Below are 22,859 nucleotides of genomic sequence, written 5' to 3'. Positions count from 1 at the left end.
CTAAATTATGCCTTTCACACATATTCAGCAGCATGCTTCCTGTCAAATCTGTGTAGCCATACAGGTCTTCTGTGTGTGCATTGATGTCACCTAGTATAATTATCTAGTTCTCTCCTCCTAGCTCATCAGTGTCGCTTGAGATACATTCTACCATTTTTTTTGTTTTCCTCTTTGGCAGTAGCTCCCATCCACAAATATACAAAGCCAATGAGAGTTGTTTACCCTGCAACTTTTCCTTTTAGCCATGAATGTTCTTTGAATTCCTGTTTCACCCTTTACCAGTTCATACGATTTTGAATGAATGCTCCAATTTCACCGCCGTTTCTGCTGCCCCCTGTTGTTTTGCAATATTCTCAGGCATAGACAGGATTACAGGACGGTTGCTCCATGCCCCTAAGATGTGTCTCCAGAGACGCATATACCACTTATTCCTCCTGCCTTAGCTGCTTATCTATTTCGTCCCATTTCAGTCTATTTCTACCATCTTGTGCGTTAATATACCATATGTCTGAATTAATTTGGCACTGGCGCTTACGTCTGTTTCTCCTCCTATGGCTGCTACCTTTCTTTGGTCTGGTTTCTTGCCTTTCTTCGTCCTTGTGAGGGCTCTTCGCCCCTCCCCCAAAAAAGCCGTTGCCTGGCAACCTGTGCTACCCCCTACTCTCTTGCCAGTGGCGCCACTGTCGAGAATGCCATGTTGTGCATAAAGGTGGGAGCCAGCTTTATACACGTCCATGCTTAGGTGCATTACGACGAACCCAAGTCGACGGCTCATTACCCTAATCACACAGATAGCCTTAACGACCTTCCTTTCCATTCTGCTAGACTGCCTCTGCACTTGTGGGATTTTGCATATGATCAAATCCACCCTCTCAGATGCTTCTCTAAGATTACGCATTCCCACTTCTAATTGTATATCGAGTTACTGGTTCCTCCCCTTAAGCACATTGTGGATACCGGCATGGACAGCGACAAGTTCTTCTTTATCTATGTTGTCACCTACCACCTCCTCTGCTTTGGCCAGATCATCTACCAAGCACTTCTCTGCCTGGGCCTCCACCTGCACCCGCCTGTCCGATTTCATTCTCTTTAAGGCAACCTCCTCAACACTCGCCACGATCGTGTCCCCCATCACCAGGAGCCTTCTGCGCTCAAATAATTCCCTTCCTACCTGCCACTGTTGCCCACCGGTTTGCGCAAGCTGGCCCTCTTTACGCCGTACGCTGCTGTCGCGTGTCACCGGGGTCGTTGCTACTTTCCCGCCGTCCTCACTCAAAGAACGCTGCGCTACTGCGCTGTAGAGTCTTGGAACCTTCCGCCCGCAGGACTACGGCCTTTAGGTGTTCCACATTGCCCTTGTCCTCCACTTCACGCTGCTCAGTGCTCAGACCCGCGGGTGCCCACCGGCCACGACGTAAGTGCCTCCACGCACTCTTCCAACTCGTCCCTCTTTCCCGGCTCTTCTTTCAGCTCGCCCGCAGTTCGCTTAAACAGGTCGGTTTTAGCCCCCTGCCTCTTATGTGACTCGGCGACCTGAGACGTGGCGACATATACATCACCATCAAGCGGCCTCTGTCGGCCATCAGTAAAGAACGCTGCGTAACTAACTGTTTCTATATATTAATTTGTAATTGAGTGTAAAGTAGGGACTCTTGTTAGGTTGTGCGCTTAAAGTAATTCTGATTGCCTACTCTGCATAAGCGCGGCCGTATATTACTTATGAAATGCTTCCTGCAGTCCCAGACTACTACCTCTCATTAACAACGAAATGCGCAAACATAATAAACACAGACACAAGACGAGGTTGATGGGACGAGGCAAACATTCAACTGGTTCTACTGGCTTCAAGTAAGAGGTTATATAGGCAGTGTTAAAAAAATTCAGATCTTCTCGTCTTAGATAGTAGATATGCGCATGAAATTCACTGTAGGAAAGACGTAGCGAATTGTATGACGGCTCATATAGTCTGTTTCATCGCTTAACGCGCACCGTGAAATGCTTCTGTCGGGTAAACCGCTCGCTTATTCGCTCTAGAATTTGACGCAGAGATACATACGACAGTCTTGTTTTTTCAGCGCCAAACTTGGATTATGTGCTTTCCTGATTTGATGAGAATTAATAATAAATCCGCATGGTCTGCATAGTTGACGAATCACCATTACAAGGAGCTTTCGCATAGTGTGCGTTTAGCGTCGCAACAGTCTGTAGACCTACAGGATGTTGACAGTCTCATTCGAGTTTTGAAGAGCGTCCCTCACCAGCCACTTTTTTAGAGCGAAAAGCTGTACTCCTCGCATTCTGAGCCTGAAGATCAGCTGGATCTTAGATTTTACCTCTCACGGGAGGCACACCACATGCGCAAAATAGCGCGTGGTAGGTGCCTCGATCTTCATCTTCATTTTCACCTTCGTCGCCACAGCTGCGCTCTTGGCAGCCACGTCCACCGCTGCGCAGGCTGGTGCCCTGGACGCTCGCTCTTGCACCTGTGGCTCGTGATGCATCACGCGATTTGCTCTCGCTGAAGCAATTTGCTCTCGCTCGCATCTTGATACAATATGGATGAACCAAAGTTAAACCATGTCTAACTATACGAGCTTTCGCTCTCGATATCCTGGCTCAGGTGAGTTTAGCCACAGCCACTCTTTTCCCTCAGTTTTTCTTCGGAAGAGACAGCGCGCACAGCTTTTTTGCCGTTTTTTATGAGTGACGACTGGCACGACCAGTGCTTTCCCACTGCCGAAAAAAGATGAATGATGCCAGCGTGTGCTACACAGAACGTTAGGTTTTTCGCCTCTGCCCGACGCAAGCGCCGTCCCCGCCGCGTCGACCACCACGTCGAATTAAAAATCAGACCAGGTTGCTAGCTGTGCTGACAGATTGCGCAGTACTGCGCTTACACCTCTCGGGCGGCAGGACAGAACGTCGGCTATATCGCGCTGCGCGCTGGCTTTGCCCACCACGAGACCAGGGGCTGTACCTCCCCCTGGTAACTTCGTGTACCTCCGTGTACCTCCGTGTAACTTCGTGTACCTCCCAGTGGCCACGAATTACGCAGGATATACCTTCAATTCCTCCTTCAGTTCCGTTCATAGCGGTTGGCGGCGCAGTTACGGCGTATTGATCTCCATGACAACGGACTACCGAAACACGCAGGAGGGGGTGTATTCGAAATTTGAATTGAATTGAATTGGCTTTTATTTCCAGGAAACAATACAAATGAATCTCTGCGGGTGGCATAAGGCTAAAGGCTTGCAAGCCTGTCGAGGCCTTAGCCCCTTCACACCATTTACAGCCTGCAGCAGCAGAAATCCATTTTTTGAATTCAAACATGCACACGGTTGCAATAGGATAATATTTTCACGCTTTTCAATTACAACCCATTAAATGCGAGAAATACACAGTACAATGCAGTAATATAACTTAAGTGCATTTTGAAGGTTTTCAGCAGTAATGAGAGCACAGATGCATCCATGCACACATGAAAGAATTTAAGCCATAACTGAAAAGGGGTTGGATGCAAACTGAAAGTATCTAACAATACCATCAAGCATAATTGAATTTTAGTTTACATTGCAGTGAAAAGTAGCACAAAAACGAAACAAAATAACAAAATTATGGTAACAGTTGCAAATTGCATAATTACCGTGTAGAAGATGTTTAGTGGTATTTGCAATGCGTTTATGGTTTTAAATTATATTTTAGGAGGGTATCGAATGCTTGATGATTTCGTTTGAATGCTCTCAGTGATTATCAGCTAGCTCTTAGCAGCTAGTTCGTGCAAATTTCCGAACGGTATCACGGCTGCCCTATGATGCTCAGCTAAGATATGACCGTCTGTATTAAAATCACTAGAAAAAAAACCCACCGATTTACACCAACGGAATTGAACATAGAACGCTGAAAGCAGTAGATGAACACAAACACGTAAGAATTCTAATTCCGTCTGACCTAAAAAATAACAGACACGTTCTGTATCTAGCATCTAAGGCACTCTCCGCGCTATGTTCACTAAAATGTTCCATCAAATTCGCTTCACCTCAGACGAAGTTATGAGCTCGACTTTCACTCGTTCGCTCTGTGCTTGAATATAATATCGTTTGTTGGTTGGCAGCTACTAACCATTCCATTCCATCGGCGCGGTGGCTCAGTGATTATGGTGATCGGCTGCTGACCCGAAAGACGTGGGCTCGACCCCGGCCGCGACGGTCGAATTTCGATGGAGGCGAAATTATAGAGACCCGTCTATTTTGCGATGTCAGTGCACGTTAAGAAACCCCAGGTGGTCTAAATTTCGAGAATTCTTCCATAAGGCGTCCCTTATACGCTGAGTCGCTTTTGGACGTTAAACCCCCATGAATAATAACCATCCTAAAGTGAGAAGGTTCATATACAGCAGTCCGGTACCATCGTAGCGATTCCCCAGCAGAACTTTTGCGCAAAGCAGGAATTCAATCGATCCGAAATCGTGCCAAATACTTCAGTCTTACATTTGGTTTGCTAGTTTTAAACGACGCATTCATTTTATTTATTTATTTGTTCGGGCTTAACGTCCCAAAGCTACTCAGGCTATGAGGGACGCCGTAGGGGAGGGCTCCGGAAATTTCGACCACCTGGGGTTCTTTAACATGCACTGACATCGCACAGTACACGGACCTCTAGAATTTCACCTCTATCGAAATTCAGCCGCCGACGACGCATTCAGGATCGATAAACATAAGTACATGACATGACAGGAAAACAACGCAACCATTTGTGGGAATAGCCGCGGCGGTGGCTCAGCGGTTATGGGGCTCGGCTGCTGACCCGAAAGACGCGGGTTCGATTACGGCCGCTGCGGTCGCATTTTGATTGAGGCGAAATGCTAGAGGCCCGTGTAATGTAGGATGTCAGTGCATGATAAAGAACCACAGGTGGTCGAAATTTCCTGAGCCGTCTACTACGGCGTCCCTCGTAGCATGAGACATTTTGGGGCGTTAAACCACCACAAACCAATCTAAATCCAACTTGCGGGAATACATGTTTAAAACTGACGCACTCAAATTTTTATTTTCTCCTGATTCCATCCGACTCTGGAACCTGCTACCGAATAACGTTGTCAACTGCATTTATCTAGATGCATAGTTTGGACGGCTTCCGAAAACTAGGATAGAAGTGTGTGCCGTAATTCGGACTTTTTTCTTTTTGCTACTTTTTCTGTATATATGATAGCCTCTCGACATTGTCTTTACTAACCACTAGGTATATTGCAACCAAGAGTTTTTTTTATTTTATTCTGTGCAGAGAAACCAGGTTGACGGATATTTAAATGCGTTAGCGTTAAGGGCCCCGTGTCGCAAAAAAAGCAGGTTTCGGCGTATCTGTCGGCGGCGTTGACCGTGAGCGAAAAATCCCAGAAGCGTCAATAAATAAAACCGGGTAGGAAATTGGTCGAGTTGGGAAACCGAACCAGGGCCTCCGGAGTGCGAGATGAGCAGGCTGACCACTCCGCTAGGCCAGCTGGATGGTTTGGAATGAACCAAGACGAGTCTAGTGAATACCATGTTGTCTTAGAAGGGTGCTTTCGAGACATGTACTGTGGTGTATATTAGCAATTATGAGCATGGAAATTACAGAAGTCGCAGTTAAGCGAATAGCAAAGTACGTTTCCTCTACTTTTCGTCTTCGGTTGGCGGGCATGCACCGCCATCAGGTGGCGCCCACTAAAACCACTCCGTCCTCCTCCTCCTCGCAATGTACGCCACGGCCCCAACACACAGCCAGCGACGGCAGCGCCTCCCGCTCGTGTCGTTCGGGCACAGTGGGGCCGTGCGGGGACGCAGGAACATGCAGCCCACATCCAAGGCGCGTTTCCCACGTAGCTTGCGGCTTGCTGCCCGTTCGTTCGGCGCGCAAGCTACGCTGGCGTTCGTGGCACCAGGTTTGTCGAGAACGATGTGTCGACGAACTACGACTGCAACTTGAGCCCCGCGCGACGTGTGTTTCGCACGTCGTTTACCACCCCGCGCGGGCGTTTCACCGTACGTAGCATCAGCAGCAGCAGGTTCACGCTGCGCCGAAGGCGTTGGCCGTGAGCGAGAAATCCCGGAAGGATTAATACATAGAAAAGAGTAGCAAGTTGGTCTGCACCACTGCGCCAGGAGCGGTACGAGGACTCCCAGGGATCCATGAATGCAGAGAATGACCTTCTGGATATATGGTAATTGACCCATTAGGCTATCGCGTCATACCCTCAAGGCGGAGCTTGAGTATCCCCTCCAATTTTTTAGTTCCTTTCCTGCAGCAGCCGCCTGTGTCAGGCTAGCAGTGTGTTGTAAATAAGTGAATAAAATAAACAAATAATTGAGTGTCGGAGTTGCGCAAGAGCTGTAGTTATGACCCGTCGCATAACTTTGCGTTTTTTTAGGAAACACCGCTTCTTGAACTCCTCCACCGTGCAAAGCGCGGAAAATGACTACCGCCGGTGAGGTGATTTCGGCTGGCACCACGTTGCCGCGGCATCTTGCAGCGCTCGCGCTTTGGTTCAGTATTCCAAATACCCGACGAGAGCTTTCTCTTTTACTGCAAGTTTGCCCCCGCACGTCGTCGCGCAGAAGAAATGCGCCTGTACTGCATAGCTTGTACCGAGCGCAGAACTTCACTTTCGTTGTCTCTTTTGAACCAAACGAATGCAACGGGGTCACACACGTGGGGGCAGCTCGGGTTAGATAACTACGTCTGAACCGCTACTGCCCTCTAACTTACGAGGTTGGCAGAACGAACGTCGTTTTCAAACAGCGGTTAATGACACTTGCAGCCTACCAAGGATAATATAAAACTTTACTTGGTTAAAGGTAAGTTTTAGCTGGCGCAACAATAAGAGAAGGTGGCGGCTGTTTTATGCAATATAGCGGCATCTATTTAACGAAATGCATTGGTTTCGGAGTGGTTGCCCGCTTTTTATCTCTTCAGAACTGACTAAGGATGTGTTTGATTGAAATGCTGATAAGTTGGCATATAGAACCAGCGAAATGCAGCGAGTGGTGAGCCAAGAACCTAAAAGCATAGCGCCAGCCCAGGTTTACTTTTGTCGCTTGTGAACAACTTTTACCGAAAAACTGCCCTGAAGACATTTTTTGCGCCTTGAACATTATAAATCGTTGCCTATTTTTTGAAAACAGTTCTGTCAAAATCACCCACCGAGAAAAACAGTACTTGTAGAAGGCGGCCTCTCGTTTCAATAACCTGTCAGCATATCTAGTTTTATTTTATTATGTGGTACCGAATTCGACCTACTTTGCCAATCTGAATAAAAAAAGTCAAAAGGAGAACGAACAAACCCTTTTGTTGCCAAGGCCGTCCACAACAAAGGAATGTGAAGGTATTTTCGGCGAATTACAATCTGGCTTGCCGTAAATCGTCACCTGCACAGCCTATTCACCTGTGCTGTATTAGATGCAGCACAGATGAGTAGCATCCTCTCCGGCATTCGTGGCAGATAAGCGCAAGTTTTGCCGTAAGCTAAATAAATATTTTGTCTTTCACCTGAAAAGTGTAGAAGCGATGTGTTTTCATCCGATTTATTCCAGTAAGACAAAATTGGGCCCTCATAATGACGAAAGCGTACGAGAGAAAGCACAGCACCTATCTCCACGCATCAACTTAGTATATGCTCCTGTTTTTATCGAGTGTTTATCTGTTGTTTAGTGAGAACAAGCACAAGAACCAAGGTTCAGAGTCTATAAAATGCACTAGGGAGCATTTCTGCAGATATTTACAAATAACAGTATGTCTATACCTGTAATGGGAGGTTTAGGTACTGTTACTGGTGGTTCTATATTCACGGAGATGTGAACAAGACGTTTGTCCTTACTGAGCGCCATCGTAGCTTGAAGAATAGCCAAATGCCTTTGAGCTTTAAAAAGAAAAAACAAAAGGGTACTACTGGTTATGAGCATTAGCCGGTTCTCGAAATCATTAACACCATGCTGCAGCCCACATGATAGTATGACAGTTGTGCTTTTGTTGTTTCTGTTGTATGTTTCCATGGTCTCTTCACAAAGCGACTGGTGTGGCACGTTGCCTTTGGTAGCTTTATCAATACGACGGCGGTCAGTAGTGCGCAAGTGCGCAGGATACCTTGCTATGTAGTCATGTCGAGTTTTCTTGAGAGGCGTTTGGAGGCGTTTCAAAGCGTCTTGTTGCGACGATGAAGTTAAATCGAAGCTCGAGGCATGGGCTGCATGCACGGAGCATTCAGATGGTGCGCGGATACTTGATCGACGGCAAACTCTGCATGGAGGCGGATCATTACTGTAATAGCCAGCACTCTTAAAAAAATGGTCGGCGTTGCATGACGAAACAGAATGGCACAATAGCCAATTTGGCAATTCGCAGAAGCAGCAAAAAAAAAAGAATGGCTCGAAATACGCAACACCAGGAGAAGAACGACGATCGGCAACCGCGGGACTAGCAACTGAATTTGCAGTCCACCACCATGGGTATGTGCCATCGTTTTTGAGGCAACAACAACAACTGAATTTCATTGAGAAATGTACAAACTTATAGCCGTGTATGAGCGCCGTATCAATGATGCCGAACGTGCCCAGATTAAAAAGGCTCAAGTAAGGCTATCTCCCTCTGCCGTACTGTCACTGGCGGTTGGCGCATGCATGAGTCCCCGGTTTCAATATACGGTAAGCCTCAGCTCAATCCCTTGCGTACTGATTATCGTGATTAACGAAAAGATAGGCGTCACTGAGGCCGGGCGTGCGGCCATCATATTATTTACAATACGGAGCTTCGAATGCCAGATAGAGACCGTAGGAGCTGCATTTCACCTGACGCCGTAAGTGCTCGCACTCTTAGTACTTCTCATGTATCCTACAATCGCAGCCTGCACGTTCCAAAAAGCGTACACTCACCAACTGTGATCTTCGTTATGCCAAAGCCATACTAGATATGTTTCCTTTTGGCCAACAAAGGAGAAACCTTAGGGTTCTCGGGCACGACATACTTTCCAATGCCGACAGCGATTCGACGCCTTATAACCGAAGAAAGATCTTTCGTGCAACCTTCATACCCTCATTTGAAAAGCGGGTGGCCGCTTCTTATGTCAAGAAACAGTGCTGGAAATCAATGTACCGTGGTGAATGTGTGCTTGCCGGTATTTCATCCAGTATACCAGCGGGTCTTCCTAACCAGTCGGGTGTGCTTTTGTTGCACGGAGGTGCGGTGCTCACTTTTTCACCGCGGCTGCAACGTCCTGCGCCTCTCGTGCGACGGCTTACAAGGAGCTACAGAGAAATGCAGATGATAATCAAGCCAGAGATGACACTGAGCCTCAGTAAGCTGCTCAGATCAACAAGATTTTTAAATTCTCGACCATGAGTGACTAGCGTTACGCCCTCTAACAAGTGCAATCTTTGCCAACAATAACTGCTGCGTGATTGGTTTCTGCCACCTTGCAGGATCTAAATCTCTGTAAGATTAGGACAACCCTTTTCCATACTTTCCGAGACCTTTTCGTCTCTAGGGAATCTGTCAGGCCTCAATTGTACAGCTGATAAATAAAGCATAAAGCCTAAGTGCTTGTGGCAAAGACGGCCCCTAAGGAACTCAGTTAAAGGTGGACTAAACAGGAATCTGAACTCGTCTTTTTACCCCGGGAACTCGATCTACACGTTCCGAGCATTCTTAGAAACCTTGAATTCTTGTCCTGTTCGGCCGATTTCCGTAATTTAAACTAGATGAAACGTTCCGTATACCGCCTTTTTTAGAACTTGGCGATGACGAGGAGTCAACCAATGCGTGGAGTGCCTTTCAGGCAGTCACATAGCGGCTTCGCTTTCGCTTGTATTTTGTTTTTTAGGTTTCCATGGACAAATAGATCCAGTCAGAGACAACTTTGCACATTAGGCCCACGGAAGTAAAAATACTCGCGGACTCTGCTTTTGTCGATCGCTACGTAGCACTCCGCCGATGGGAAAGCGGCAAGCAGGGACAGGACTCGCTGAAAGCCGCTCCACACGTTGGTTGACTGCTACCGTAAGCGGTGAGCTCAAGGAAAGGCGAGAGCCGGGACGTTTAATCTGAATTAAAATAGGAAAATCGGCCGCACGGGACAATTCCTCGAAGTTTCTAAGAATGCTCGGAACGTGTAGAGCGAGTTCCCGCGGTAAAAAGACGAGTTCAGATTCTTCTTTAGTGCGCCTTTAAGCTAGGACACTCAACTGGAGCCGCTTTTGCTCATAACAAAGATGGTGAAAATTCCTGAAATGCTGCTGAGATTTAAGCATAAGAGTAAATTTAAAATTAAATTCGTGGTTCAAGATTCTCTCCCGTTTGTATTTAATGACATGTCTCTTGTATTTCCTACCTATAAACCCACCTCTGAAAGCAAATTTACCTGGAATTTTGGCCGCTAAATTTCGAGCTGCGAGGCGAAGAACTCGGTGCCACAGATTAAGGCGTTTCTGATAGGTCTTTACTTCAGCTCGATGCGTGTACATGACACTTCTTCCGCAGCAAACGGCTCGGCTCCGTCGTCCCTTTAAATACACGAGCTCTCATCAACGCCAACGACAATGTTGTTAAAGTGTGCCGAGCCGTGGGAGGCTGGAAGTGGAAGATTCGCTCTCTCGAGATGAAATGTGGGATAGTTTCACTTAGTCCCGGATGAGGAAACAAAGCTTGGTAATTTTTTCTACTCCAATGTGTCGTGCTGGTTCCTCTCTATCTTCTTTTGCCGTCATATGCCCTCCAACAGGTAGATGCCAAGTCTGGCTCTCGGTACACCTTCGGCGAACTGCTTGATGCATGCCGCCGGGTTGCGACGGGGCTTCGGAGACTCGGCCTGCGCCCGGGAGATGTGGTCGCGTTCCAGGCCGCCACCAGCAGCGAGCTCCTAGTCGCCATATGCGGCACTCTCTTTGCTGGAGGCATTGTCGCTTTCATCAAGGCCAATCTCACCGAAGGTTAGTGGTGGCCATACAGTGAAACTTTATCACAGTCACCTTTTAAACCACCGTAACGACCTGTCTTATTTACAAATGGAGCTTTTTATCCTCCTAAGATTTCGTGTTTCAATTGTGTAAAAATGGGTCTAACCTTGAAAGAACGAGCCTATTGAGTCATCTTAGTACTATTGCGCGGGTTTTTCATCGTTCGGTATTTATTTTTTTTTTCAGGAGAATCTCGTTACCAGTTTGAAGATGTCCAACCTAAGTTTGTTTTTTGCGATGGCGACGACATAAACAAAACTGAACAGGCTTGCAGAGAAGTTTCTTCAGTTGAGGTAACTATTTGCGCTGGATTATATAACCCAAAATTCTTTTCTTTTTCTCCGCTGATGCACCTGTTTGCATCTTGCATCGCATTTTGAGATAACGGCTCCAAATGGTGCTGGGAATTCTCAGCTGACTAACTGTCGCGAATTACTAACGCGTCCCCGCCTGCCGAAGGGGAACGTTATCGTGTGCAGGTTCGAACAAGACAACAAACAGATCAAACAAAACAAAGCAAATCCGCGTTTATAATTTAAAGGAAAAGAGCCAATAAGAAACGAAAGCACCAAGAAAAACACACTAACACACGTACAACACTACAGATTAAAGGAAAGTGTTCACGAGACATGGAGCGTCCCAGGTGAAGCAGGAATGCCTTGCTGACAGCAAGGACGCGGGTTGATGAACTGCGACGCGTCGCTAGCGTTGCGTCGAAGGAAGCGGGGGAAGAAAGCCAGGTGGTAAGGAGTGGAGAGGAACTCAGGAAAACGCCGATGGACTCCAGTAAGCCGCCCCAAGAACTTGGCAGCAGCAGCTGGAAAAGCGTAGCCAAGACCCATCGACGGCGTCCCGAAACGCCGTAGGCTTATGCAGGCTATCCAAGGAAGTCTCTCGGTAGCATGGACCCACAATCCATCGGCTTCCACCTCCAACCTTGAAAGGGACGCAGAAGGCTTCCGTTGGTGATACAAGGGAGGTCCTCGGCAGCACGGACCAAACGTCCGACGACTGCCACCTCCACGCTCGAATGACCCGATCTCCGCTGCGCTGTCTTCCTTCACACTTCGGTTTTCCTACACGTCAGCACTCCGCTCCTCGTGTTCGCCGCGCTCTTCTTTGACGTCGTCTCGCACACTCCATTGGCACGTACACACGCGGAACGCTCGGCTGGAGCGCGCGATGCGCCAGTGTCGACGCACCGCGTTCAAGAATCCCCCTACGATTTCGTGTGCACATCACATTATCCCAGTGCACTCCTTTAATTTAACACTTTAAAGGTTAAAGGGAAAAATCCTGGTTTAAAGCGACATATGCAGTCTGTGTACTGCTGCGGAGCCCGGTCTCTTTCATATTAATTTTTTTGGCGTCATAGGCTCCGTGCTACTTCTTCAGGCAAGCAAGCATTTTTCACAACTTCGTTCGAGGAACTGGGGGCAGCGCCGTTTCCACGAAACTTGCACTCATGCAGTGCCCACAGCCAGATGTGATCCTTCCGACAAATTTCTCTGCAGTCCTCGAACACGCATATCCAGTACAGAAGTAGCAATGCGCTAGCCTAACATCAAGTTCTCTTTATCAATGCGCTTTCTGCGCAGAAGGCTCAAAAAAGTAGACAAGTTTGCGCTATGTCGCATGATGCTCTAGGTTTAGCAATAGCTGAGGTGCACGAGTGCACCTAGTGTCTAGAATTTTTCACTACTTCGAGTGACATGTTTTGTACACAGCTCGGACATGCAGCAAACACTCGGCTCTGACGCTGACGCCCTGGAGCACGACGCTCCGTGGGAGCTTCGTGTGTCCCAGAGAATTGAAGTTAGACGTCGTGCGGCCCTCCTGCACCCATACACCTACCCGCTGCTTAATGGTGCGCGTGAGTACAATACAAACGTGATCTCGGTAAACGTTGCAGAACCTCGCTTTCCTCGCCGAACATCTATCGTGCTTTCTCTCCCCCTCTGACTGCTACACCGTAGGGGAGAGAGCGTGCCGGCGCAAGAAATTCTCCTTTCCTCTCAGCTTCCACCTTTCGCCTTACCGCTGAACAGAGCCACGGGCAGTAGGCGGCAGAAGGTGTCCCAAAAACCCCAATCGCTTTGAAAAATCAAGGCGTTCGCTTCACTCACATTTGACACACTGAATTCATTGTAACTGTGAAGCTAAAATGGAAATTTAAAATTGATGCTTGTATTTTTGTATGTGTAACGCACTGTCAACAAAAAAAGAAGCCCTGAGCGGGGCCGCATGGACATAAAGCCACTGTGCATCTATTTTTGAGGGTGCAGTACTGCGCACAGCCAATTTAAGCTAAAAAATACGCCACCACTTAGTGATATGCGTAAGATAAAAGGGACTTTTGGGCAATGTTTCCAGCTCCGTGCAATTGCCTTTCTGTGCTCGCCGCAGCAGAAAACTTCGACATTTAAAATAAATTATGGTTGTAATTACAAGGGTGGAAAAAAAAAACGTCCCGACATTTGGTTTCACTCGAGTTCATGGCGTAAGGTCGATGCGGAATCAGTTTCTTGACGCATAATAAGAATATCTTCAGTTAAGATGAAGCCCGAATCACGTCTGTTATCAACACACGTGAAACACGGAAACGTTAAGTGCGTCACCTGTGGTTTATATGCACTGTTATGTATCACTGCATCTACCACAGCTTTGGTGGGCACATCTTTTTTTCTATCCAGGTTTTCATCGCTATCACCGGAGCTTCCGGAGGAGCAGCCACTCTGTCGCAACTAAAGGAATCTCCTCTCGACGACCCTGAACCTCATGTGAATGTGGGCCCAGACTCGGTGTTGGCGATAATGTACTCAAGTGGCACCACGGGACTGCCTAAAGGCGTGCAGCTCACGCACCGCTGTGTTATCGCACAAGTGGTAATGTATGGGTAAGCGTAGGAGCACTGAACATGCACCTTTTTTTTTTCTAACTCTATGACAATCACTGCATGATTGTCATAGAGTTAGAGAAAAGGTGGTTCCACATTTTCCAAAGATGGCCTAGAGAGGATGCCACGGACCCGCGGGTTCCGCCCCGGTTCCAACCTCACGCCTCTAGGTTTTGTACGGCGCACGAGACGGTGAAAAAGACTCCGCAAAACGGCCACAATTTTGCTCCTCGTGTACAGCCTTTGCCAAAGTTTAGAGCAGTGGTGTTTGCTTCAGGGACACAACGTGTGGCTATTTTTGCATCCCTCGAGTTTCAAATCTCTTGAAGGTGAGAGCAACCGTGGTCCTCCCATCTCTGATGGTTAGGACTTTCATGGATGACAAAAGAGCCTCAAAACGGCTTGGAAGCTAATTTTCTCGACCTGTAAACTTCTGAAAACCGTATAAATAAAGTTAAAGAGTAATAATATATACGTTCAGGCCATATTTTGCTTTGTTTATTAGAATAATACCACTCTGAAGAATCCGCGTCGTTCCTGATCGCAGCATGTAGGCACGGTCTCCCTGTGCTCTAACTCCCTACAAATTGGCATACTTAACGGAAGCCAACAGTCACCGAAACCAAGGAGCATAGGGGATTTTTATTTTTTTATTGGAATGGTAATGAAAGCCACAAATGGAACCAGCAACTCGAGGTCTGAATTCCGCCCTGTTAGAGCGATCATTGATATACCAGTGCCTTCGCTACCGTACACTGGTTTATCATGGTTCAAAAGGTCACCGGACAGTGCCAGTTGCAAGCGGCTCATTCCTGTCTACAGGTCTGATAATTCGGGCTTTGATTTCTTGACCCAAGCTGTCCGCTTCATAACGCCTTAAACATTTACTGAGACTTTGCATAGGGAAGCATTGGTTTCAAAGATATGCGTTTTAATTGAAATTTAGCTGAGCCTCCACCATTACGACAGAAGTAACAGCTGTATAGCCTGGTCAAACCAGCACTCTGGAATAAATCTTCCACCGGGCGAATAGATCGAGTTCAGGAGTTCAGGCTGGGTGACGCCGGCCAAAGGAGTGACTTCGTTTCACGAAAGCTTGATCATACACTGCATGAAAAGCGTCAAGACAAGAGAAAGCGCTAAGTAACAACCATTTATAGCTTTATGTATCGTGTAAAAATAAATAGTCGTTATTTTTCCGTTCATCGTGAATGTGCCTTTTCTTTTGTTATTCCGAAGTATTCTTAATATTCCGATATTATATAAAGCAGCGTTTTTGAAGGTATATATTAACAGTTATGTCTAGTAATTTCCTTGCTAGTGGAGTACAGCCAAGCTAGTTGTTAACAAACTGTTTGTATTTTATCTTGTTGCCAGCCTCTTCTACTTTAAAAGATTTCCTAATATGAAATATTCTAATACCGCTATAAGTCTGAATTATATCAGCCTGGCCATGCCATCTTCTTACCTGTCCAATTAGCTAAACTGGTACCGTGATATTCACGGCATGACAGCGGAACCATACTCGAGCTAATAACTAGGACAAGTTCTCAGCTTCAGCATCTGAGAGCGCTGTCTAGCTCGCCATTTTATCCGCATGGTAGCGTTTTGGTCTGGCTTGTGCGCCTTGATAGCAGTTCTCTTTCTTTCTTGACAGGCGGGCTTCTCGTGACTGGCTCTTGTGCCTGAAATTATATCTAGCAAGTCGTCAGGTTTGTACAGCGAACGCGTGAAAATAAAATAAAGGAAGAATAACCAAGTGCGAAAGGCAGTGTTTATTTTTCTCCCGAGGACATTGATATTGCAATTGACAGACGTTGTGACAAATAGTTGCATATTCAAGTGCTAACATAAAAGAGCTTATAGATGTGAACACATAACTCAAACCAAGTATGGTAATAAGCTTCTGCAACGCTTGCTTTCAGGCTTCTTGGCCCATCAGTGTTTGACAAAGACGACATAGCCCTTTGCACAGGACCAGTGATGCACATCGCCGGCTTCTGGCTCGCCTTCAGCACTCTCGCCCATGGCTGCAAGCTCGTATTGCTGGATACGTGGGACATCGGCTTGATTTTGGTGGCCATCGAAAGGCACAGGGTAAATAAATATTGTGTCATCTAATTAATGACTGAAAATTCATTTGGAAACCTATAACGCCAACGTGATTTTAGCCCCATTCCCTTCTCTCTTTTTACGAATATCACGATGTATAAACGAAGTGGGGTTGGGGGAAAAAAAAAGACAGGTTTACAGAGCAATCCCAGTCGCAAGTTATGAGTCTATAATGCGCAGGGGGTCTCTACAAACTAACAAAAGTCAGTAAATAAATACGTGCACATTCAGCATCAAACATTAAAGTCTTGCAAAGAAACTTCCTGAAGGAAGCCAACAATCTCTGTAACCAACGGAAGTATAAGGAAGTGTGCTTTCATTACTGTTATTTATTTGTGGCGTTCAGAAATGAAAAAATAGTTGTGCGATCATTCTATCTGAAAGATACCAATTAGAAAGTAAAAGAAAGGAGAGCGACATGCCGCCGGTGGAATGCGAACCCAAGAACTCCGTATGTCGCGTACGATGCTCTATGAACTGACGATCGACGGCTGTTCATCGTTCTAGTTTCGAATGTGTTTGTGTTCCGTACTGCCTGACGTTGAGACGTGCTCACCAGCGCCACTATAGACCACAGTGAAGGATGTGGAAAGTCTTTCAATACCGCCAGTGCTACGTGGAAGTTTATCTAATCGTGAAGACGGCAGCTTGCGAGAACCATCTTACGGTGCCTAAGACATCGTTAAGCTATTCGCATACACAACAATTGTGGGCAAAAGCATTTAGCGGGAAACCTGGATGAACGCAGTTTTTTCATATATCGTAAGATTTAACTACAACAGTTAATATATCCGCAGATCACCCGACGATAATGTTGAGTTTTTTTTCTATTAATGTATTTGGTATCGTCAAAAGCGTTCGTCATTGGTTTTCTATGGCAGTCATAACTCTTTTATGCGATCGATGAAAACACATGAAGAGAATGATTCTACTAGATATCTAAAGAATGGGCAATTACCCTCAATATTTCCATAACACTATCTTGCCAATTTCCATTTTTCAAAATTTTAGTCTGAGAGTGCTGGAGATCAGCAGACATGGCTTTAAATGAGTGGCTTGTTTCGATAGACCTATGATACATATACAGAAAACTAATAATTATCTAAACTAAGAAAAGCACATAGTGTTTTTTTTATAAGAAATTATTGTTTATTATTTTGTGCTCCACCAAAGTACTTCCTCACAAGAATGAAAAATAAACGAAACCTACCCAGTTGCGTCAGCGGCGACTTAGCGCATGAGACTGGTGCCAGTAAGGCGCACTTGTTTCTTAGCTTTGGGCCTGTAGCACGCTTACGCACTCTAAACGTTAACCTTTCATGCTATTTTTACCCACCATACGTGACGAAGCATTTATTTCGGCTTGTTACTGATTACACAACACGATGTTAGCTTAAGGTCCCTGTTTCAGTGCAGGCTATAGTTGCCTCATTTTGATAAAGCCGAAATTTAAAAACGCCCTTGTGCTTATATTACATGATTATTCAAGCAGATAAACCAGGATGACGTAGTTAATCAGAAACCCTTACACTGCGTCTCTCCTCACAGCCCACAAATGTATTTTTGAGAGGAAAAATTCCGCATTCAATTATTATATTGCATATAAAAGTTGAGTAACATTGATATTTAAATAACAGAATTTTCTCTCGCTTAATAATACTGAAGTGTACTTGGCAGTGAGTCTTGTGCAATGACGAGTTTAAGGCGTTTCTTGGGTTAGTTTGCCCGTGAATGGCTTCAAACGAGTGTAATAGAAGCTTTCTCAGAAAAGGTCCCTGCCCCGCCATCATTTTAAATCATCAGGTGATGGTAATAATGACACCTTTAACAAGGTGATTGCAGCTCAAATCATATTCAATATGACTGTTAAAAATGGAACACTTTATGCGATGTCATTTGTCACGCTTGGAGCGCTCTCTCACACGACATAAAGCTTTGACAGAGTGATGCGCTCCTTAAATTTACCGTCTCAGATGACGGCAAGCCTGTCAAAGGTGAAGCAATTAGTGAAGCTGCTTGAGTGAGATGACAGTGCATGCAGTGCTCACGGTAAATCCACAACGTGTCGTGCTTTCGCTTAGCATGGTTTAAAGTCGAAAACAATACTCCAGCCATCACATGCAGCGGCTGCTGTCGATGAAATACGAATTCGCCTTTTCTGTATCTCAGAAGTGCGTTGTCTGGTCACCAATTTAATGCGCCACGAGCAACCGACATTTTCAATCTGTCCGGCCCTAGATTGGTTCCGGAAGCCTGTTAAAATATCTGCAACTGCAGTGATTTGCTGTGATGGCTCCACAATATTGTTTTGGCGCGCAAGGCGACCAGCTGCAGGAAGCTGGCACGAACGCTACTCTACGTGAAGAAGAAAAATTAATGAGGGGGATAAAATGCTCCCGTGAACACTTTCAGAATAAAAGGGGCACTCTGGAGGCCAGTTCATGTACAGCCTTGCAATACCCAACCTCATTGGAATGAGCGGTTTCAATGAGCTTGGTATTGAGTGGCTGTCGATGTCTTGATCTGGCCGTCATATTTCAGTTGCTGAAGAGTTGGTAGCTGTATCGCCTTACCTATGAATCGCCCAGATAATTACCATCCCTACGGGAGTCAATTTGCTGCTAGATGTAATTTTGCTAAGCCTTAACTTTAAAGAGACCGGCTTTCAGCGTAGCGTGTGGTCAGCGCGCATGTGCTGGTGACCGCTTCTTGTACCGATTATTTCTCTGGCCTAGCCTCAAATAGCGGTTCCATTTCTTCTTAATATCGGCCAAACTTCAGTCAGCTAAACAATATCTTAGCGCAAACCTTGGGTGAGCTTGCTCTAGAGTGGACATAGGTGCGTAGGACAAACAAGAAGGGCCAGTGATCTACGCGGTACTTTTCCAGTTTACAGTGACGGTGTGAAACACATTCTTGATATGAAGATTCTGTTTTTTACCTTTTTTACCTTCAAAACTGCAAGAACCCGCAGCTGCTCTTTTGAAATTACTTTCAAATGAAAGCCATACTGCAATATTTAGGAACTGGGAGAGGCTTACTCTGCACTGAGTATTTCAAGCAGCACGGAGCTCACTTTTAGACAATGCGAGTATATTTTGCAACTGAGGAATAGGCTGAAGTAGGGTTTTTAGCGGTCGACTAAACTCTGGCTTGCAAAACTATTGTTACGGGGATTTATCTGAGCGGCCGCTGCGACAGACCACAGTCGTGAACACAGACCAGCTCACACCAGAACCAGACGCAATGTCGTCGTCATCCATAGCACCGCGGCAGAAAAATGTCCTCGTCATCTTGTGACTGAATACCGTAACTGCCCCCCGCCAGGAGACATGTGGTGCAGGGGCCGTAGATTCTGTAGGTCAAGTTGGCCATTTGGTTGGTTGATAGGTTCATCTGGTTTAACGTCCCAAAGCGACTCGGGCTTTGAGAGACGCCGTAGTGAAGGGCTCCGTAAATTTCGACAATCTGGAGTTCTTTAACGTTCACTGACATCGCACGGTACACGAACCTCCAGAATTTCTGCCTCCATAGAAATTCAGCCGCCGCGGTCGGGATTGAACCCGCGTCTTTCGGGTCAGCAGCCGAGCACCATAACCACTGAGCCACAGCGGCAGCAGTTTGCCATTCGCCTCCAGGAGAGGTAAGGACTCACGTAACGGGTCGGTAGATTCTCAGGCAGGCCCACACGTTGGGCCGGGAGCCTGAAGAGGGTAGTGGGCGTCAGGGTGGCGAGGGCCGTAACGGGGTGTTTTAGCGGTCTCAGAGGCGTGGGGCCTGTACAGAGCAAAATGGCCGGTGGTGTCAATGCGGGCAGTGGCAACACAAGCGTCACTTATACAGGGCGTCCCAGCTAACTTGGACGAAGATTTTGAAAAAACCTAAGCGTTCTTCAGAACTGAAATCGCATGGAGGTTGTTAGGGTCTGTATAAAGTTACAGTCCCAATTTTTGGTCGGCGTACTTAAATAATCATTCGAGATAAATAAATTAACTTTTTAAATATAGATAGAAACGTTTTGTCGTCAATAGGAAAGTTGCGAAGCTCTACAAATATTTTCCAACCCAGACACTTCCAAGGAGATAGACTTAGCTTGGCCGTTTTTATTCCGGAATAACGAACGCCCGCGGAGTTTAAAAAATACAACGTTACCGCGTGCTCCGTGCTCTCAAATGCGCCGCGATTACAAGCTTCGCGCCTTTCGCGCTGCCCAAGACAGAGCTGCGCGTTATGCTTGGTTCCAATATAAGCGCCCATGGGTTCGGGCGGCACTTGAAAGTAAGCGCGGCTCTCGTTTTTCATCGCAATTCATACGACGTTACCAAGCTTGTGATATGCGTCGTTGCTTGTTGGGATCTTTGGCCCAAATTTTAAGTCATGAGATTGTCATTGTTCCTCCACATGCATTCTGCCAACGTGACAGCGCAATTATCGCCGCAGAAACGGAAGCCTCGCTTTCTTTCAACTGCCGCCCGAACCCACTGGCGCTTATCTTGGAACCAAGCACAACGCAGAGCTCTGTCGTGATGGTTAAACTGCGCGAAGAAAACACGGACAGAGACAGAAACACACGTACACACTGAGCGCAGATTCAACCTGGGCTTTATTCTAACTGCGCTCAGTGTGTACGTGTGTTTCTGTCTCTGTCCGTGTTTTCTTCGCGCAGTTTAAACATGAACGAAAAGCACCAACTAGCCCGCCAGAAGACTATTCTTGAATATATTTCTCCTACCCTGGGCTCTATTCTATCTGCGCTCAGTGTGTACGTGTGTCTGTCTCTGTCCATGTTTCCTTTGCGCATTTTAACCATGAACGAAAAGCACCAACTAGCCCGCCAGAAGACTATTCTTGAATATATTTCTACTACCCTGGGCTCTATTCTATCTGCGCTCAGTGTGTACGTGCGTTTCTGTCTCTGTCCGTGTTTTCTTCGCGCAGTTTAACCATGAACGAAAAGCACCAACTAGCCCGCCAGAAGACTATTCTTGAATATATTTCTCCTACCCTGGGCTCTATTCTATCTGCGCTCAGTGTGTACGTGTGTTTCTGTCTCTGTCCGTGTTTTCTTCGCGCAGTTTAACCATGAACGAAAAGCACCAACTAGCCCGCCAGAAGACTATTCTTGAATATATTTCTCCTACCCTGGGCTCTATTCTATCTGCGCTCAGTGTGTACGTGTGTCTGTCTCTGTCCGTGTTTTCTTCGCGCATTTTAACCATGAACGAAAAGCACCAACTAGCCCGCCAGAAGACTATTCTTGAATATATTTCTCCTACCCTGGGCTCTATTCTATCTGCGCTCAGTGTGTACGTGTGTTTCTGTCTCTGTCCGTGTTTTCTTCGCGCAGTTTAACCATGAACGAAAAGCACCAACTAGCCCGCCAGAAGACTATTCTTGAATATATTTCTCCTACCCTGGGCTCTATTCTATCTGCGCTCAGTGTGTACGTGTGTTTCTGTCTCTGTCCGTGTTTTCTTCGCGCAGTTTAACCATAAACGAAAAGCACCAACTAACCCGCCAGAAGACTATTCTTGAATATATTTCTCCTACCCTGGGCTCTATTCTATCTGCGCTCAGTGTGTACGTGTGTTTCTGTCTCTGTCCGTGTTTTCTTCGCGCAGTTTAACCATGAACGAAAAGCACCAACTAGCCCGCCAGAAGACTACTCTGTCGTGAGCAGCACGAAAGGCGCGAGGCGAGTGACGTTTTTTACAAAGCACGGATGAGAGAGCTGTAATCGCGGCGCATTCGGGCGCACGGTGCAGGCTATCACGCGGCATTTTTTAAACTCAGCGGGCTTTCATTTTTCCCGAATAAAAGCAGCCACGCTAGCTGTGTCTCGTTGGAAGTGCCTGCGTTGGACAAGATTTGTGAAGTTTTACAACTTTCCTATTGATGCCTGAACGTTTCAAGCTATATTTAAAAAGCTTATCTCGACAAATTATTCAAGTAGGATGAGCAAAAAAATAGTACTATAACATTAAATGAACCCTAAAAACATCGACGCGATTTCAGTTCTGGAGAACACTTAGGTGTTTTACAAATCCTTGGCCCAAGTTAGCTGGGACACCCTGTAGATTCGTGAGGAGTCGCAGTAAGCTGCCGAAGGGCAGCAAAGGGTTGCGGGCAAGGAGCGGATAGACGGGAGAGTATCTGCGTTATCGCGGCGCGAGGAGTTTTAGGCGACCGTGTCGAAATGTAAACTGACATCCCAGTCATGCTGATGGTCGGGAACCTATATATATATATATATATATATATAGGTTGCGAAAGCGTGAAGTACTAGACTGCTTATAAGAATATATAGCGAAGTATACGCTTCGTTAAAGGAAACATATTTATTCAACTCGACGTTTCGATCGGAAGACCGACCTTCTTCAGGAGTCATATATATATATATATATATATATATATATATATATATATATATATATATATATATATATATATATATATATATGTGTGTGTGTGTGTGTGTGTGTGTGTGTGTGTGTGTGTGTGTGTGTGTGTTTGTGCGAGGTTAACTGTTGGCGAAATCAATTTTTTTGAATGCCTGGAAAACACAGTATGGAATGAATAAGGCATTTTAAAAGTAGCGTTAATTTAGGGTGTCTGCGGCAGCCTACAGCTTTCTAGGCTTGTGATGCGTGCATGCTCCACGGCTAATCCACGGCTAATCAAATAATTTGAACTGATGGAGGTGTTCGTTTAGATATAAAAAAATTCTGGTGGCTTGTTGCTGGCGAACGCGCATAATTAGTGATTCCTGGGTAGACTGTTCAGATTTGCCTCTTCATGGCGCATTTTGTTCAGAACGGTAGGCAGACTTCAGCGCAAACAAGTGTGATGTATATGCGCAGGCTATTTTTCGG

At 46.2% G+C, this 22,859-nt stretch overlaps 1 protein-coding gene and 1 pseudogene across 1 annotated transcript in view; one reads left to right on the top strand and one right to left on the bottom strand.

Annotated features, from left to right (window-relative positions):
- Window positions 1-22,859, top strand: part of LOC149358003 (uncharacterized) — a 38,876-nt gene that overhangs the window by 4,241 nt on the left and 11,776 nt on the right. Inside the window, exons 2-5 of the mRNA XM_089576714.1 lie at window positions 10,745-10,952; window positions 11,166-11,272; window positions 13,673-13,875; window positions 15,801-15,972. Coding sequence (XP_089432840.1) covers window positions 10,745-10,952; window positions 11,166-11,272; window positions 13,673-13,875; window positions 15,801-15,972 — 690 coding nt within the window. The remainder of the gene's footprint in view (window positions 1-10,744; window positions 10,953-11,165; window positions 11,273-13,672; window positions 13,876-15,800; window positions 15,973-22,859) is intronic.
- LOC149358004 (uncharacterized) lies at window positions 467-2,501 on the bottom strand (annotated as a pseudogene).

The sequence above is a fragment of the Amblyomma mixtum genome, chromosome 3 (genome assembly GCF_055824585.1).
Source record: "Amblyomma mixtum isolate Tamu chromosome 3, ASM5582458v1, whole genome shotgun sequence".
Lineage (NCBI taxonomy): Eukaryota > Metazoa > Arthropoda > Arachnida > Ixodida > Ixodidae > Amblyomma > Amblyomma mixtum.
The sequence above is the reverse complement of the archived record's forward strand: the minus strand, read 5'-3'. Positions and strand labels throughout refer to the sequence as shown.